This window comes from Leptonychotes weddellii, chromosome 5 (genome assembly GCF_054177405.1).
Source record: "Leptonychotes weddellii isolate Sample4059 chromosome 5, ASM5417740v2, whole genome shotgun sequence".
Classification (NCBI taxonomy): Eukaryota; Metazoa; Chordata; class Mammalia; order Carnivora; family Phocidae; genus Leptonychotes; species Leptonychotes weddellii.
Window position 1 is genome coordinate 33,939,798 of NC_138373.1, and position 16,988 is coordinate 33,956,785.

Genomic DNA, 16,988 nt, shown 5'->3' on the forward strand with positions numbered 1-16,988 from the left:
CGTTCGGTGGCGCACCCGCCCCGTTCGGTGGCGCACCCGCCCCGTTCGGTGGCGCACCCGCCCCGTTCGGTGGCGCACCCGCCCCGTTCGGTGGCGCACCCGCCCCGTTCGGTGGCGCACCCGCCCCGTTCGGTGGCGCACCCGCCCCGTTCGGTGGCGCGCCCAGGGGAGCCCCTGGAGGCCCCTCTGGTTGGAGAGACCAGACTTGGACCCTCGGAGTTCATGTAACGAGACTGTGTTTAATGAACACCAAAGTGGGCGCTACAACAGAGGGCTGTGGGGGCTCAGAGGAGGGGGGGCAAGGGTGGCAGTGGGGGGGAGGTGAGCAGTGACACTGCCTCCCAGCACCTCTCCTCTCACTAGGGACTCACACTGTCCCCCTCAGAGCCTCTCAATAGTCCCACGGGGACAGCAGAGCACGATGACTGGCCCCATTTTACAGTTGGAGAAACAGATCCGTGGCTTGCCCAATGCCACACCGGGCTTCTGGTCCTTCCTCCTGCACCATGGTGGCCCAGCTCAGAAGAGACTGGAGTAGGTGGGCAGGGGACAGCCAATGCCTCACAGGAGTAACAAGCGAGTTGGAGACAGCAGAGGCATGGCACACGGGGACACTGAGGTGCTGGCTGCAGCCACGTGGGGCCCAGGCTGGGGGCAGGACCCCTGGCACCTGTGGCCCAGGCTGCCACAGCCCCACGTGGCTGCTTGGGTGTCTGTCGGCTTCCCCTCCTCCCCCGGGTGCCCAGGCCCTCAGGACCAGCTGAGGGAGGTCACGAGGTAGGAGGCCACTCCCCGATAAGTCTTCACGTGGCACCTACAGTCTGCAGGGCTTGTGTGGGGCCAGGCCGGGCAGGGAAAGGGGCAGAGGTGGCACAAGAAAACCATGTTACGTGGCCAACTACAGGGCTGTGTGAGGGATGCAGAGGGGTGTGTGAAGGAGCGCGTGGCAGGGATCTGGGCGGGAGGCAAACCTAGCAACCTGGGGCGCGTGGGGACGGACGAAGATGAGCATGCCACGCTAAGCAGTCTGGACAGGAGCCTGGGGACACTGCAGAGACTGTCGGGGAGCGGAGGTGGCCCAGGACAGAGAGGAGGAGGGCTGAAGAAGTTCCTGCGGGTCCAGGCTTCTCCTGGATATGGAGCTGGCTGGTTTGGGGTCAGCTGCAGAGGGCCCCTCCCTGGGCCATCCTGGGCCAACCTGGTGGACTCTTAGGGCATGGACCTACAGTGGGGCCCAGCAGAAGCCTCAGGCTCTGAAACACAAGAAGCCACGATGTCCCCTCCAGCCCTCCATCATACTGGTGCTCAGCCCTCTCTCAGGAGGGGCCCAGAGCTCAGCACACATCCCGTCCTCCCCTCTCTCCCTGCAGTTACTGTCCGAGAGGCAGCCACAGGAGGCCAGCACGGGGAGGAGGGCATGGGGTTAGAAGCCCCCGGCAGGTGCTCCTGCTGTGGTAGGGGGAGCAGGAGGGGGACATGGCCAAGGAGCAGTCCCCAGGATGCCTGTCTCTTCTGGGGAGCCGCCAGCGCCAGCCACTGGCCAGGTGGCCGCCTACCCGCAGGACCCATGGTGGCCGCGGGACTCTGCTCGGGAGCAGCGTTGAGGCACCAGCAGGGGGCGCCATGGCCCCACATTTGGTGGAAGGTTCCTTCTGCCTTTCCTGTCCCCACCCCTGCACCAAGGGACTGAGACTCAGGCCTGCAAGACGTGGCCCCCCTAGGCCCTGGCACCAGATGCCTCCACAGAGGACAACTGGGGCCTGAGCCCAAGCTCGAGGCAGCAGCAGGTGTGAGCAGGTGTGAGCAGGGACAGGCCCAGCCAACTGAGGTCCCGGCATCCCCTGGCCCGCCCAGATCCAGAGCCCCTGCTGCACCTCGACGCTGCCCACAGCACGGGGGGTCCTCACTTACTGCCTCCCCCTGAAGGGGGGCCTGGCCCCTGCCCCACCCCCACCCCACGGTGACGGCTCAGTCACCGTCTGTGCAGGCCTGTCACTGAGTGTCAGGGTCTTGGAAGCCCCAGGCCTCCACAGCCGCGATGAGGAAGTTCTCAGAGCAGAGGGGCTGGTTGTTGAAAGTGTCGCAGTGGCCAGTGCGGCCCCGATTCAGGTCCCCATCGATGTAGAGCGCCTGGCCGCCCCCTCCACCTGTGGGATGCTCCAGTGAGTGGCTGCCCCTCTGTCCAGCACCGCCCCCGGAACACTCTCCCCTGCTCCTGAGCCTCTCCACTTGGCTGGGGCAAGCCTCCTAGCTGTCCCTGCCCTGACCCTGCCAGAGACTTCTCCAAGACCACAGGGCGGGCCAGGGTCCCCCACGGCACACCCTGCTGTCTCCACTCCCGCCCCTGCTCCAGCCCACAATCCCGGTTCTCGTCCTCTGCCCGTCCCTCAGGGGAGGCACCTGCTATGCAGGAGCTTTGTGCCCCATGACCCTGCACCCGTCTCCCAGGCTAAGTGACCAAGGGCAGGCGGGAGTCCAGCCTGGGGTGCAGGGAGGTACCCACCTATGATGAGACAGTCGTTGCCCCCAGCCATGAACATGGACTCCGTCTTGGAGGGCAGGTTGAAGTGACGTGCAGCCAAGAAGGGTGAGAGGCGGTCAGCAGGGTCGGAGGACACAGGGCGGCAGGGTGGGGACAGGGCAGCAGGGACCTCCAAGGACATGGGCTTGGTCAGCTCTGGGTGTTTGATGACCACCCACTCGTAGCGCTGGACCTCAGGCTGGAGCTGAGGGCAAAGGGCAGTATGAGTCCCAGCACATGGTCCCCCATGGGCCCTCCTTCCCGTGCCCTGCGCCCAGGCTGGGGAGACGCTGCACACGGCCAAGGCCCCCCTGCACTCATGCAGTGTGGTCTGACTATCACCAACGAGAAGCCAACACGGGGGCACCCTGTGGGGTGGGCAGCTGGCAGACTCACTCACCCGAAACACGAAGCACTCTCCAGTCCCAAAGAAGCCCACTTTGCCTCCAAACTTGTTTCTCTCACTCCAGTCTGTTGACAGGTAAGCCCCACACACCTGGGCAGAAAGGCCTGGGGTGTGAGGCTGCACCCCGCCTGCCTGCAGGAGCATCCCTCGCTCGCTGCTGGGGGGCACTGTTGGCACAGCCACACCCCCGCCCCAACCCGAGGGCGAGAGCCAGAGGTGACTGGCGGGGTGGGGAGGTCAGAGTCTGGAGGACATGGGGCGGGCAGTGACAGTGGGTGGGCGGCCGCCTCGGCTGGCATCAGCTTGAGGATACTTTTGTTTCCCTCCTTGGCCCTCAAGCATGGGGAATAGCCCACGTCTGCACTCGAACTTCGGCCGTCAACCCCAGGGATGCCCCTCACACAGAAGCTTCCCAGAGAGGACCCTGCTCTAGAATGTTCCCCAACCCCGTCAGCTAGCAAAGTGCTAGATTTCACCAACAGATTCAGTCCTCTGAGTGGCTGCGGGCTTTGCCCCCAGTGTCTGACAGTGAGTCACCTGCTAGAACGCAGACACAGGATCGGGAACAGGGTGAGTAACCTAAAACTCCCATGGGTGCAGGTTTGGGAGCCAAGGAACAAGGAGCCTCTACCAGGAGTACATGCCCCCAGAATGGAGGCCTGTGAGTTCTGACTTTCCTAGATGCTTCAGGGCACGTCCAGGTGACTGCAGCAGACAGGCCCTAACGACCACCTGTCGGGGTGGGGGGGTGGGTGAAGACAGCAGGTGGAGGGGAGGCAGGGTCTTGCTCACTAGGTTATTTCTGCAGTGCTCCCTGAAGCCAGGCCCTGGGGTATCAGGCTGCTTTAGCAGGAGCTGAGAGGCCCAGAGGAGACAGGAGGCCCTGGGTCCTTGGTGGTCACCCGGGGAGGCTGGACTCACCCTCTTCCACTCTGCACCCCTGAGTGCAGGAAGCCTGGGTGGAGGTTTCAGGGCAGCACCCACCCTCCCCGAAGCTCATCAGAGGCAAAGACCCCTCCTCACCTCCTTTTGCGTGGTCTTGATGAGCAGGAGGGTGGGCTCATGTCCTTCACACTGGAAATAGAACCTGGGAGCAAAGACCACACATCCAGCCTGGTATCCTGCTCGGTGCGACCTTTGGCCACAGCATCCGGTGCCCACTGTACCTGAGAAGCCCGGGCTGTCTGGGGTAGACAGGCCTGGGAACTGTGTTTCCCTGTGTCCTGGGGAGCAGGCACGATGGCCAAGGACCTGGCAGCACCTTGGCCTAGATACTTCTCAGCCAAGACAGAGCCCAGGCCAAGCAGCCCGGGGGCCGAGCAGTCAGCTACGCCAGACTGTGTGTCCTGGTATGATGTGGGGGGAAGGCGCACGGCAGACCAACCACAGCAGCCACGTGCCAGGTGCTTCAGGGAGGCAAGACCAGAGGAACAGGTCCCTGTTCTAGGAAAGCTCGGAACGTGCCCAGGAGCCTGAGCCTGAGAGACAGGCAACACTGAGAAGTGCCTGAGGAGGTCTGATGTTGCATTGTGGTGGCACCAAGTGCCCAGGGCTTGCCCGGCGTCCCCAGTGGCCCTGTCGGGCTGTCCCACACTCCTGCCGGGCCTCCCACAGAGCATGGGGGGGCGGGGGGGCAGGCGAATCAATCTCTAGCTATGCCACCTCTGTGGGGTCACCTGTGACCCAAGCCAGAAACTTCTGAGGCCACCTGGGGCTGCACCTGGAGGAGCTGCCTTGAGAGGTGGTATGCCTTGAGGGGGGCCTTGCCAGAATTCCCTGGACCCACCTGTGGACCAGTCAAGTGGGGGTTGGGGAGTAGTGACCCAAGGCCTATAGCCACAGGTCATCCTGTGCTAGGATTCTTTATACTCCTGGGTGGGGATTCTGCTTCCCATGTTGTCCCAACACCCACACAGAAGCCTGGAGCCATGCTGTGTATTCAGGGCACTGAGCCCTCAAGTGTGGGTGGCCTGGGAGTAAGAGAAGTCCAGGAAGAGGGGCTCCCAATTCCGGGGCCCCCTGGGAATACCCAGGGGCCCATCTCCAGCCACCACCACAACATTCTGGAGTGGTCCCACAGCTCGCTCTGTCCCCCTGCACCGGCGGGCCTCGGGAGGGCAGGCCCAGTGTGTGCTGGTCTCCCGGGGGTTACCTGGTCAGGCTGTACCCGTGCTGCAGGGACGAGAAGAGCAGAAGGGGCTGGCAGAGGGCGAAGCGCTCGGGGACCCAAGACCAGATGTCTCTCATCTCCTTCACGCTGACAATTTCTGAGTGGAAGTTCTCTGCGTGCACGGCCAAGTGCACAAACTGCCTGGGGAGAGCAGGGAGGGCTCAGAGCACAGCCGGGACCCCAGCCCTGACCGTGCCCCCCACCCCGGACGGATGCAGAGCTTCTCGTGGAAGCTAAGCCTGCAGGGGGCTTCTCACCCATTGAGGGAGAAACGGGATGGCGCTGACCCCTGGAGCCCCACTCCCAGAGGTTACAGAGGGGAGAGCACCCGGCCTGGGCCAGGACAAAAGCACCTTTTCCCTAATAAATGGGGACAGAGAGAGAGCCAGCCAAGCACTGACAGACAGCCCATCCAAGGCAGCTGAGCAGACAGGGCCTGAACATCAGCCAGGCTTTAAGGCAGCATTGCCAAAGCCAGCCCTGAGAGCCGGAGCAAGCAGCCAGGCCCTGGGACAGCCCGGCCAGAGATGGAGAGAGGCCAGGCATGGACACATGGTTAACAGACCTACCTTTTAGAGAGTGAAACACTGAAAAACAGGAGAAAGCAACGGACACAGAGAAGAGAAAGAAAAATAAAACAGACAAGGACAGGTTAGTGGCAAGTACTGATGGCCAGGACGCACCTGCCTGTAGCCCAGGAGAAAGGCCTCCATACCAACGGCCTGGTCAGGCCGAGACGGTGTGGGGACACCACGCGCCCTTCCCAGCCCACCTCCTAGGTGCTGTGCTCAGGGCGGTGGGCATACCCAGCAGCCACGAGGACAGCAAGCAAGGGAGCCCAGAGCAGGAGGGGCAGAGCCGGGGCAGCTCTGAAATGATGCTCGGCGGTCAGCCCGGCCCCCTGCAGACCTCGGACTCCACGGTCAGCGTCCGGCTTCCCTTGCAGCCATAGGCCTTGTCACTGAGAGCAGGACCCTGCACCTTCTGCACCCATAGCTGCCTGAGCAGTTGTGGCCGTGGCCATGAGGCCCCGTCTCCCTCCTGTGCATTTCTAACTGTGCAGGGCGGCCTGGTGGCCGACCAAGAGGCTGGCAGGACGGGCTCCAGCCCCACCCCCCAGGACGTGCCCCAGCCCTTGCCCATGTGGGCCCCTCAGAGCTGCCAGGGGGCCACGCCTGAGGCCCCAAGGGGCCCACCTACCTCTTCTGCTTGACGGTGATGCCCTTCTGCTTCAGAGCTTTCTCGTTGGCCATCTGCAGGAGCTGGATCTCCTTCCGGGAGAAGAGGCGGATGGCGAACGCCTTCTCCAGCAGCTTCTCTGGAGACACGGTCTTGGCGATGTCCCTGACGAAGGCGCGGATGTCCTGCTTCACGCTGTCTGACTCCAGCGGCTGCCCGGCTCTTACCTTGTGGAAGAACTTGAGGATGGCCAGCGCCACGCGGTACAACACCTTGTACCCCTCCACCAGGAAGACGTCGAAGACGCGGGCGAAGTAGCTGAGGGGCAGCTCCCCGAACAGCCAGCGCTGCCAGTCCGCGTAGACCTGCAGGACGTCCTCGGACACGGCCACCATCAGCTTGTGGGCCGCCTGGCAGTACTTGTTCACCAGGTCCCCGAAGGTCATGCAGGAAGACTCGAAGGCCAGGAAGCTCTGGTCCACAAGCTTCCTGCTGGGGTCGTTGCAGGCCAGGACGCGGCAGGCGCTCTCGAAGCACTGGGCCTCGTCTGCACTGTAGTGGAGTAGCAGGGCCACCACGGCCGGCAGCGCGGGGCAGAAGGACACGTCCGGGAACTGGTTGGCGATGCACAGCAGGATCTTGCGCACAGCACCCTCGCCGCGTGGGTTCAGGCAGTAGCTGGGCACCTGCGTGTTGTCCACGAACTCGGGCAAGGGCAGGCTGCTGGTGCTGTGCTTGCCCACGATCTTGCCCACAATGTCACTGTACACGCTGGCATCCGGCGTGACGGTGCGGCAGGGGATGTCCCGGATCAGGCGCTGGTACACCTTGCCCCGTAGGGCGTAGCTGTGGGCCCAGTAGCCCTGGCGAGCCAGCTGCTTCAGCTCCTGCAGCTCGGTGCAGCTCAGCTCCTTGGGGCCCAGGTCCTGCACGGCAGCGTCCATCTTGTCTCTGTCCACAAAGCAGTTGTACCCCGGGGGGTCCATGGTGTAGGGGGCCCAGGAGGAGAGTCCTAGGCTGCCAGGTGGGGCACGGAACAGCCAAATCCCCAGCTCCCTCTCAGAGGCCTTTCTGCTAACCTGTTTGCCATCCCATACCCTGTTGGATTAAAAGTCAGGCTTAAATGCATATGAAGGTTCACGTTTTTTTATTTTGTTTTTTCAAGGTTTATTAATTGAGAGAGCGAGCGAGCGAGCGTGCGGGTGCGAGCATGAGCTTGGGGGAGGGGCAGAGGAAGAAGCAAACTCCCCACCGAGAAAGGAGCCCAACACGGGGCTCGATCCCAGAACTCTGGGATCATGACCTGAGCTGAAGGCAGACACTTAACCAACTGAGCCACCCGGGTGCCCCGAGATTCACATTTTAAAGAGCATGTTTTTGTTTCAATCTTTATATAGAGTATTTGAAGGGCTTCCATTTAAGATAAGTGGATATTGGGGCACCCAGGTGGCTCAGCAGGGAGTCAGCTTGTTCCTTTCCCTCTGCCCCTCCCTCAGCTTGTGACCTCTCTCACAAATAAAAAATAAAATCTTTAAAAAAAATCTAAGATAAGTGGGTATTTTGAGAATTCACTATGAACTCTGCAGTAGAACTTTCCATGGGGCTTACCCAGTTACCTGAGTAGGTCACACAGACTGAGTAAGGAGAGGCTAGGGCTGAGTTCCCCGAAGGGCTAGGCCAGCCCATCCGGCTGAAAACAGCTTTTCACGGGGTGGGGGCGGCCTGCGAGCACCCCCCCCACCGCCCTACATACCACCCTGCGGCTGCTGGACCACAGCACCCCCGCAACTCAAAAGATGCTCAGTTTCCGCCCTGTCAGGCTTTGGGCCCTTATGGCCTGCGTTCCACTGTGTACCTGCTCTGTCCCACCAGCCCTGGGTCAGAATCCAGAGGCCAGCCCTGAACTCTCCAGAAATGCCAGCTAAGTTTCAGGTAGAGAGGAATCGCTGCTGGGGAGCAGACATGAAGGCTCTGAAATCCATCGAAGCTGTCGTAGCTTTGACATTAAGACATTTCTGGGTCTGAATGAGCCAGAGGTACTGGGGGATTTGGTGCCATCCCTCCACTGTGGGCAACCACAGAGATCCAGGCCGATGTTACAAAATGGGTACATTGTGCAATCTCCAACTCTCTGGCTAACGGGTCACAAGTCTACCGTTCAGGAGACTTAACATCTGTCCTTGCCAAAGACTACTGTCCTCGGCCATGTCTGCCACGTACCTCAGACCAGCCTTTCCGCCCAGGATGGTATAGGTGGACGCGAGGGCTCAGGGTTTTGCTTCAGCAGATTTCGGTAAATGACCAGATCGTTCCAGTTTCTCCTGCACCTAGAACGTTCACCTGAAAATATAAAAAGGAAGTCACGCCTTAAGAACGCGGAGTGGAAATTAAAGAATTACAATATAAAACCTGTACGTGTGAGGAGGCTGGAGAAAGCCCCTTGATACAGTATTTTTCACTGTGGCAAAATATACAGAAGATTTACCATTTTAGCCATTTTTGAGTGCACGCATTAAGCGCATTCACACGGTTGTGCAGCCCTCACCACTGTCCGTCCCCAGATCGCGTTCCTCTTCCTCAGTTGAAACTCTGCCCCCATTAAACACAGACGTCCCCTCCCCAGCCCCTGGTGCTCACCCTTCTACTGTCTCTATGAACGGGACAACTCATAGAGCCTCACAGAGGTGGAATCATACACATTCGTCATTTTGTGTCTGCCTTACCTCACTGAGCATCATGTCCTCAAGGTTCATCTAGATTTATAGCGTGTATCAGAATTTTTAATTTTTAAAAAAATTTTTTTAAAGATTTTATTTATTTGACAGAGAGAGACACAGCAAGAGAGGGAACACAAGCAGGGGGAGTGGGAGAGAGAGAAGCAGGCTTCCTGCCGAGTGGGGAGCCCGATGCGGGGCTCAATCCCAGGACCCTGAGATTATGACCTGAGCCGAAGGCAGACGCTTAACCAGCTGAGCCACCCAGGTGCCCCCATAATTTTTTCTTTTTTAATTTAAGACTATTTTTTATTCTTTATTTATTTTATTTTTTTAGGATTTTTTTTTTTTTTTAAGTCACGTCTACACCCAACGTCGGCCTGGAACTCCTGACCCCAAGTCAAGAGTTTCACGCTCTACTGACTGAGCCAGTTGGGCGCCCCTAAGACTGTTTTTTAGAGCAGTTTCAAGTTCACAGAAAAATGGAGAGGAAGGAAATGCAGAGGAAGGCACAGAGATTTCTCACCCCCTGCCCGCCCCACACAGGCATGGACTGCCCCGCCATTGGCACTGCTCCCCGGTGAGGAGACTGCATGAACTCGTCATCATCACCTGAGATCTGCAGGGTACCAAGGGTATTTTCTAGGAGTTTGCACAAATGTATGATGACATGTATCCTCATGACAGGCCCATACAGGGTATTTTCACTGCCCTAGAATACCGCTGTGCTCCACCTGTCCATCCTGCCCTCCCCCAATCAGAACATCGTTCCTTTTCATGGCTAAAGACTATTCCACCATGTGGACAGAACACGTTGTGTTTACCCCCTCATCTGCAGGTGGGCTCGGGTCGCTGCTGGCTCCTGGCTCCCGTGAGCAATGCTGTTGTGAATGCGGGTGTGCCCGGGTCTGTCAGAGTCCAGCTTCCAGCTCCCCTGGATACGTATCAGTCGATGCTGCTCTTATAGGATCTTCCCCATAGAGAAGATGAACTAAAATAAGGTTTTGTAACATCACCTATTTCACACGTTCCACCAAGAAGTCCCTCACCCACAGTGGAACCCGGCCTGTGGCTGGGCTGGAGCCTTTCCTTCCTCTTCAGAAGAAAAGAAGCCTTCACGGAGCTGGTAAGTTTGCTCTGTACTGGGTGGGAAAGGAGCCCCCCTGCCCAGGCCCTGAAGAGCCACACCCAGGCTGCACTCCACAGGCCCCATGTGCAAATTACCTATAGCTTTGTGGGTTTTGTTTTGTTTTTTTTTTCTTTTTAGTTTTTATTTCTTTAAGTCCTCTCTACCCCCAACTTGGGACTCGAACTCACAATCCCACGATAAAGGGTCACACGCTTTTTGGACTGAGCCAGCCAGGAGCCCCACCTATAGGGTTTAGATCCTTCATTCTAGGCTCTGGGCCCGCTAACCTCTGAAGGGGACCCCAGGCCCATCCTGTGTGTGAGAAAAGCAGCAGCTCCTTCTCAGGGCAGTAAACATGTTTATAAGCAGAACAAGAGCTGGGCAGGACAGCACCAGTCCTCACTCAACTGGCCTCCCATTCTGGTGGAATATTAAACTGGCAACTCCAAAGACGATTATCACACCTTGCAAAGTTCCTTCAGAAGGACCTTCAGGGAGGAGCAAACAGTGTCGTTTGCTGCAGCAAGGAGCTCAGGGACATGCCGGATTCAGAGCGAGTCCAAGGCTGGGGCATGCTTAGGAGACCCTGGAGAGCTCCCCGAGCCCCCACAGGTGTCCTCCTCAAGCCCCACCCCAAGAGACAGCATGGCATTTCCAGGGCCAGCGAGGCTTGCAGCGACTGCTTTAGGCATCTATAAAACCAGATCCAGGGTGGTTTTCTCGGTTGTTGTCGTTTTTAAACAGGAATGCATCATCACAAAAAGGGCCAATAATGCAAAATTGTAGAACAAAAATGTGAAGTCCTGTTTCAGTCGCCCACCCCAATCCTACCTCCTCTTCCTCCTAAAGGTAAACACGACTCACATTTTAGGGCGTATCCCGCAAAGCCTTTTCCTTAGACTGACACACACACACTCATTCACAACCACGTTAGATGGTGTAAGCTGGCTCCTGGGAAGAAGTCGGGGGCAGGAAACACACCAAACATGTAAGAACATATAAACTACTCTCAGTTGAACACTCGTGCCCTGGAGGTAAGTTTTGGAGCTGACGTGCCTGTCCCCTCAGATCCTCCTCCTGCAGCTCATGGCTACCATAGGACACTGTTGGGATGCAGGAAACAGGCCTCAGCTGCTGCCCATGCCCCCCCGCCCCCCGCCGCCACCGGCGGCTGCCCAAGGGGCCAGGAAGGGGGAAGGAGGCCATGCTTCCACATCCACAGTCAGGGGTCAGGAGTGGAGAAGGGAGGCAGGAGCTAATGCAGGAGGTGATCCAGTGTTAAGTCCGGCAGGCCGGGCTTCCAAGTCCAGCTCTGTTTGCCTGAACCTCACACGAGCCATGCCTCTTCCCCAAAGGGCAGGTACCCGCATATGATATGGAGTTGATAAATAACAACCCACCTCACTGGCGTGGGTCCTCACGCAACACCAGCAGGGTGAGCTCACGCCCCGGGTTCACTGGCTGGGGTGTGCGTGACACCCTGCAGACAAGCACACCCCATTATCTCTCTCACTTCCCCTCATCCGTGCTCCCTGCCATGGCTCCACTGCACTTTCCCCAGCCTGTTGTGCTCTGGCCAATCCAGACACCCCACCAGCCAGTCCCTGCCGCCAGGTGCCCTGGAAAACCACCTTCCTTGGGCCTCCAATGCGGATGGAGGGAATGACTTTTGATCACAAACGCTGCAATCCCCTAAAGGTCACCGCCCACCAGTCTCAGGGTCGCTGCAGAGCAACGGGGTGGGGGCCGGGCTGGTTTTCAGGGGACCCCTCTCCACCAGCCCTGTGGGAGGAGGCTCCACCAGCCGCCTGTGACTCTCTGCATTTGGAATGCAGCGAAGTACTTGGTGTGCTCTGTCCTCCGCTCTGGGCCTAGCCTGCAATTCTGGGAAAATGGAAAAAATTCCATTCGATATCCTGTCCAGTGGGTGCCAATTACTAGGGTAATGAGGGCAGACCTCTCTCAATTTGAGTTCAAGTGACGAGAAGCAGCAGCCAAGAGAGCTGAGGAAAGGTCACTGTGGACAATGAGAAGAACAAGTGCAAAGGCCCTGAGGCAGGAACAGGCTGGTGAGCTCCAGGAAGAGAAGGACATTCAGAATGGCCAGAGCACAGCAAGCAAGGCAAAGAGCAGCAGAGACATCCAGGGGCCAGATTGCGCACGGGGAGGAGTCTGGATTTTCTTCTTGGTACAGCCGGAAGCAGGGAAGGGATGTGATCCCACAAACGTACTTAAAAGCCAATTGTTATGAGGATTAACGAGGACTGTTTATAGAAAACACTCAGCCTAGCCTGGCCCACACGGCAGCTCAGATGTCCCTAGGGCCTCTTGTTACTGCTCCACAGGATCCCCTGGCCTGGTATGGGATCCCCTGGCCTGTACGGGATCCCCTGGCCTGGTATGGGATCCCCTGGCCTGGTATGGGATCCCTTGGCCTGGTACAGGCTCAGGGACATCTGGGGAGGGACAGGGACCCAGTTGGACATCACTTGATCGGTCCTGCAGAGGGGCCCGAGTATGGCCCCTTCTGGTGGGGGAGGTTCTCCCATGGGCCCACCCAAGTCCCCGGCTCACTCTTCAGGGACAGTCCCTGCAAAGGGCGTCTTTGACAGACCTGCTTCCCCTACCCCTGTAAGCCCCTTCCAGTGACCCTCACAAACGCCATGTCTGGGGACGCCTGGGTGGCTCAGTCGTTAAGCGTCTGCCTTCGGCTCAGGTCATGATCCCAGGGTCCTGGGATCGAGCCCCGCATCGGGCTCCCTGCTCCGCGGGAAGCCTGCTTCTCCCTCTCCCACTCCCCCTGCTTGTGTCCCCTCTCTCGCTGTGTCTCTCTCTGTCAAATAAATAAATAAAATCTTTAAAAAAAAAAAACAAAAAAAACGCCATGTCTGTTTTGAGGGTTCAGGCTACCTACAGACAGGAAGCAAATTATTCTTGATCAAAAATAAAATAGAACTCTAGGGGCCCCTGGGTGGTGTAGTCAGTTGGACTCTTGGTTTCGGCTCAGGTCACGATCTCAGGGTCTTGAGATCAAGCCCTGCTTCGGGCTCTAAGCTCAGTGAGGAGTCTGCTGGAGTTTCTCTCCCCCTCTACCCCTCCCACGTGCATTCTCTCTAAATAAACCCTAAAACAAAAACAGAACTTTAAGTGGAAATGAATGACTCCTATTTCCCCCAAATGTTATGTTGCTATGCTGGCGACAGCTCGGTCCGGGTCCCCTTCCCGTCATGATGACCGCTGTGCCCTCTGGCCACATACACTGTCCCGGGTACGCCAAAGGCAAGTTTACACCAGGCTGTGGTGAGCTCCGATGCATGGGGGGGCCCTCCCCACAGGCCCTGGCCAGGGCGGCTGCTTCTGGGGAGGGAGTTCCTATGAGAAGACACTTCCGCTGGGTCACCCCATGGGAGTTCAAATCAACCCCAACTCTGTCCTTCAGGGCAACAGCAAGAGAAGGTACTGGCCGGGGTGCAGGAGCCCCAGAACCCCAAACCTGCTGGCTCTGCTGTGTCAGGTGCACGGTGCCCCTGCTGACAGGAGCAGGGTGAGAGGAAAGAGCAGATGCGGCGGGATGGACAAGACCTCCTTGTGGGGCAGGAGATGCCCAGGAACAAGGAGCTGGCAGCACCTGGTCAAGCCGGACCCCTCCCACCCCAAACCGCAGGGGCCACGGAGCACAGAGCCCACAGCAGCTGGCCGCCAACTGACTTTGCCTTACATTCCTACCTCCCCTGATCCTGAGGACAAGTCAAGGGCGTGGGGACTGGCTCCACTTTATAGATGAGGAAACCAAGTACAGAAAGGACCCACGAGCCCCCCCGCACAGGGAGAAGCACCCGAGTCTGTCAGCCTCCAGTGCTCACGTGACCCCTGTTTCGCACCCCCCCCCCCACTTCGGCAGCACAGACCACCTGGACAGTCAGCCCCACCCACGGGCTCTCCTCAGCGTGTGCAGGGCTGGCTTCCCCTGGCCCCACTGCTGTCCCCAAACACTGCCTGGGGTCTGAGGAGTCAGAAGACCTCTGCATTTCTCACCTCTTAAGTGGGGAACATGATTTCCCCAAACTCTTGGCTGTGAACCTCACTTTTTTTTAAAGATTGTATATTTATTTGAGAGAGAGAGAGTGCAAGCAAGCGCAACACGCGGGGGGAGGGGCAGAGGGAGAAGCAGACTCCCCGCCGAGCAGGGAGCCCGATGCGGGACTCGGTCCCAGGACCCTGGGATCATGACCCGAGCCGAAGGCAGACGCTTAACCGACTGAGCCAGCCAGGCGCCCCTAAACCTCACTTTCCTGTGACAAGCACCGGCGCACACATGAAGCCTGGGTGATGCCATCTTTTTTTTTTTTTTTTAAAGATTTTATTTATTTATTTGACAGAGAGAGATAGCGAGAGCAGGAACACAAGCAGGGGGAGTGGGAGAGCGAGAAGCAGGCTTCCTGCCGAGCAGGGAGCCCGATGTGGGACTAGATCCCAGGACCCTGGGATCATGACCTGAGCCGAAGGCAGATGCTTAACGACTAAGCCACCCAGGCACCCTGGGTGATGCCATCTTAACCACCAACACTGGGCTCTGCGCCTCCCTTCCAGGCCGGGCCTCCCCTTGCCCCTAACTTTTATTCACTTGACAGGCTTCTGTTGAGATACCTCCTCTGTGCCATGAGCAGCTAGCAAGGCAAGGCGCCGACTCCACTGGAGCACAGCAGAAGGGGCAATGGTGGGGACCCTGAGTGTAGAAAGACGGGCAGTCGACCGCAGGGGCAGGGCACAGAGAGGAGGGCCCAGCAAGGAGGGGAGGCTGAGGTGGGCGGTGTTGAGTGGCCAGAGCTGGGACAGGCAGGGCCGATGGCTGTGTGTGCCAGCTGACTGGACATCAGCCCCACACAAGTGGCAGCAGTAGGAGAGCCTAAGCAGGTGGCAGGTGAGAAAACCCCCCTGGTGGCCCAGGAAGGAGGGCTGAGTCCAGAGAGGAGGCTCGAGGAGGGTGGGATAAGGCCAGCCGGGGAGGATGGAGAAGACGGGGAGGACCCAACAGACTGCCCAGGGGTGGATTCCACCAGACAGGGTGACCCAGGGGTGGGGGCAGACCCCCAAGCAGGGGACAGAGAATCTGGCCCAAGGCAGGGGCAGGGTCAGCAGATCGGAGGGAGTGATGTTGGGGGGGGGGGGCAGTGGAGAGTGTGTGCGGTGCCTGTCAGGGCACAGACGGATCTCAGGCAAATGCCCGAGCAGCTCAGGCAGGAGGCAAGGCCCCATCCGGACGCCAACGCTGGCTCCTGGACTCTTCGGCCACCTAGTCAGCCTCACGGAGGGCGCACACCCAGCCCTGGACGCCACCAAAGGGAGAGCAGCCGCGTGCAGAGGGATTCTGCTGCCCCCCCGCCCCCCCCCCGCCGCATTCCTCCCCCCGCCCCCAGCACTGACCGCACGTGGTCCAGAGCCGGGCCTGCTGGGCCTTAGTCACTGAGCACAGGACAGGGAGGCTGTACCGCCGGCGTCAGCAGCCGTGGCTCGGCATTTCCCGTGTCCTGAGCAACCCTACATCTGTTCAGGGAGCAGGACCAGCAAACAATGGAGAGGAGAGCGGCGGCGGCCCCAGCCCTGTGCGCATGTGCACGCGTGGGTGTGCGTGGGTGTGTGCGGGTGTGTGTATGCATGTGCGCGTGTGGCATGACCACGGGACAGGGAAGGAGGGCAGGGGCGTGCCTGGCTCTGGGTCTGCAGACTTCCATGGGACACAGGACCGCTCCCCCTCTCAGGCGGTGGAATTCACAGCTTTGTCAATCTCTAGGCCATCGGTCTCTCTCACAGCAGAGCCTACAGAAAGGCCAGGGGATAGCAGAATGAGGAGCCCCTCAACACCCACTTGGCACCAGAGATGGGCATGTAGAGATGACACAGCCCCGCTCCAGCCCTCCCTCGGGTGTGTGCACGAGAAAGACATGTTTGCTGCCTGACTCGGAGATGCTTGGAGCGCTGAGGCCACCGGGCAGTGGGCCAGGCAGGGAAGACAACCCGTGTGGGAAGGGAGAGCTCAGCTCACGGGGCATTTGGGTACGAGACAGGGCCGGCGGGGGGTGGGAGGGGCAGCCTGAAAGGGCACCAGCAAGTCAGGAATGGTAGACATGGCAGGTGCAGCTTCAGGGGAGGAAGGTGGAAGGAGGTGCAGGGTCGGGAGAGATCCCTGAGACCATCTGGCTTACAGGACCAGAAGGGGCAGGGATAGGCCAGGCCACGAGAGCAGGCCTGGGGCAGGTGATGACCACCTTCTCCCACTACTCCAGAACCTTATTCTCAAGTCTGAGTCAAATCGGACTTCCTCACGAGGCCCAATCTTCCCACCTGTCTGTGGGGAGGCCAGGAAAATGCCCCATTCCACTCCTGGGAATCTGCTGGAGGCCATGGGGAAAAGCTGCAGGTCATTGTATGGAACCTGGGGGGTGGGTGCGGATATTCATCTCCCCATCTGAACCCTCGGCTGTAGGACGACTCCCCAATTCTGCAGATGGCTGGTGGTGATGGTGTCACTGACTGGGGTGACCACAGTCAATGATCCCCCACATTGCCTTACTGTGCTGTCCTGCTTTCACCCACCTCCCCCACTCCTACCTCTCTTCTGGCTCTGGAATGTGTGACACACAGCACCCACTTCCTCATCCTCTCTCCAAAAATGCCCTTTGTCCTTCTGGTCAGATAGCAGGGGCTCCCCTGGACCCCATCCCCCTCTATCTGAGCTCTCCCTGGACCCTGCCCCACTCTATCTGGGCTCTCCCTGGACCCGTCTCCTTCTATCTGGGCTCTCCCTGGAACACATCCCCCTTTATCTGGGCTCTCCATAGACCCCATCCCCCTCTATCTGAGCTCTCTCT

General features: G+C 59.1%; 1 protein-coding gene across 7 annotated transcripts in view; it reads right to left on the minus strand.

Annotated features, from left to right (window-relative positions):
* TBC1D24 (TBC1 domain family member 24) overlaps positions 1-16,988 on the minus strand; it is a 27,073-nt gene that overhangs the window by 2,463 nt on the left and 7,622 nt on the right. For 2 of the 7 annotated variants that reach the window (XM_081820262.1, XM_031034480.2), the window contains exons 2-9: positions 8,497-8,616; positions 6,298-7,374; positions 5,667-5,684; positions 5,080-5,238; positions 3,951-4,014; positions 2,922-3,017; positions 2,504-2,726; positions 220-2,147 (exon numbers count right to left, since the gene is read on the minus strand). In XM_081820262.1, the coding sequence (XP_081676388.1) occupies positions 1,993-2,147; positions 2,504-2,726; positions 2,922-3,017; positions 3,951-4,014; positions 5,080-5,238; positions 5,667-5,684; positions 6,298-7,262 (1,680 nt within the window). In that variant the 5' untranslated portion in view covers positions 7,263-7,374; positions 8,497-8,616 and the 3' untranslated portion in view covers positions 220-1,992. Of the gene's footprint in view, positions 1-219; positions 2,148-2,503; positions 2,727-2,921; positions 3,018-3,950; positions 4,015-5,079; positions 5,239-5,666; positions 5,685-6,297; positions 7,375-8,496; positions 8,617-16,988 lie in introns of those variants that run through there. The other 5 variants (XM_081820263.1, XM_081820267.1, XM_081820266.1 and 2 more) reach the window with 5 other exon arrangements.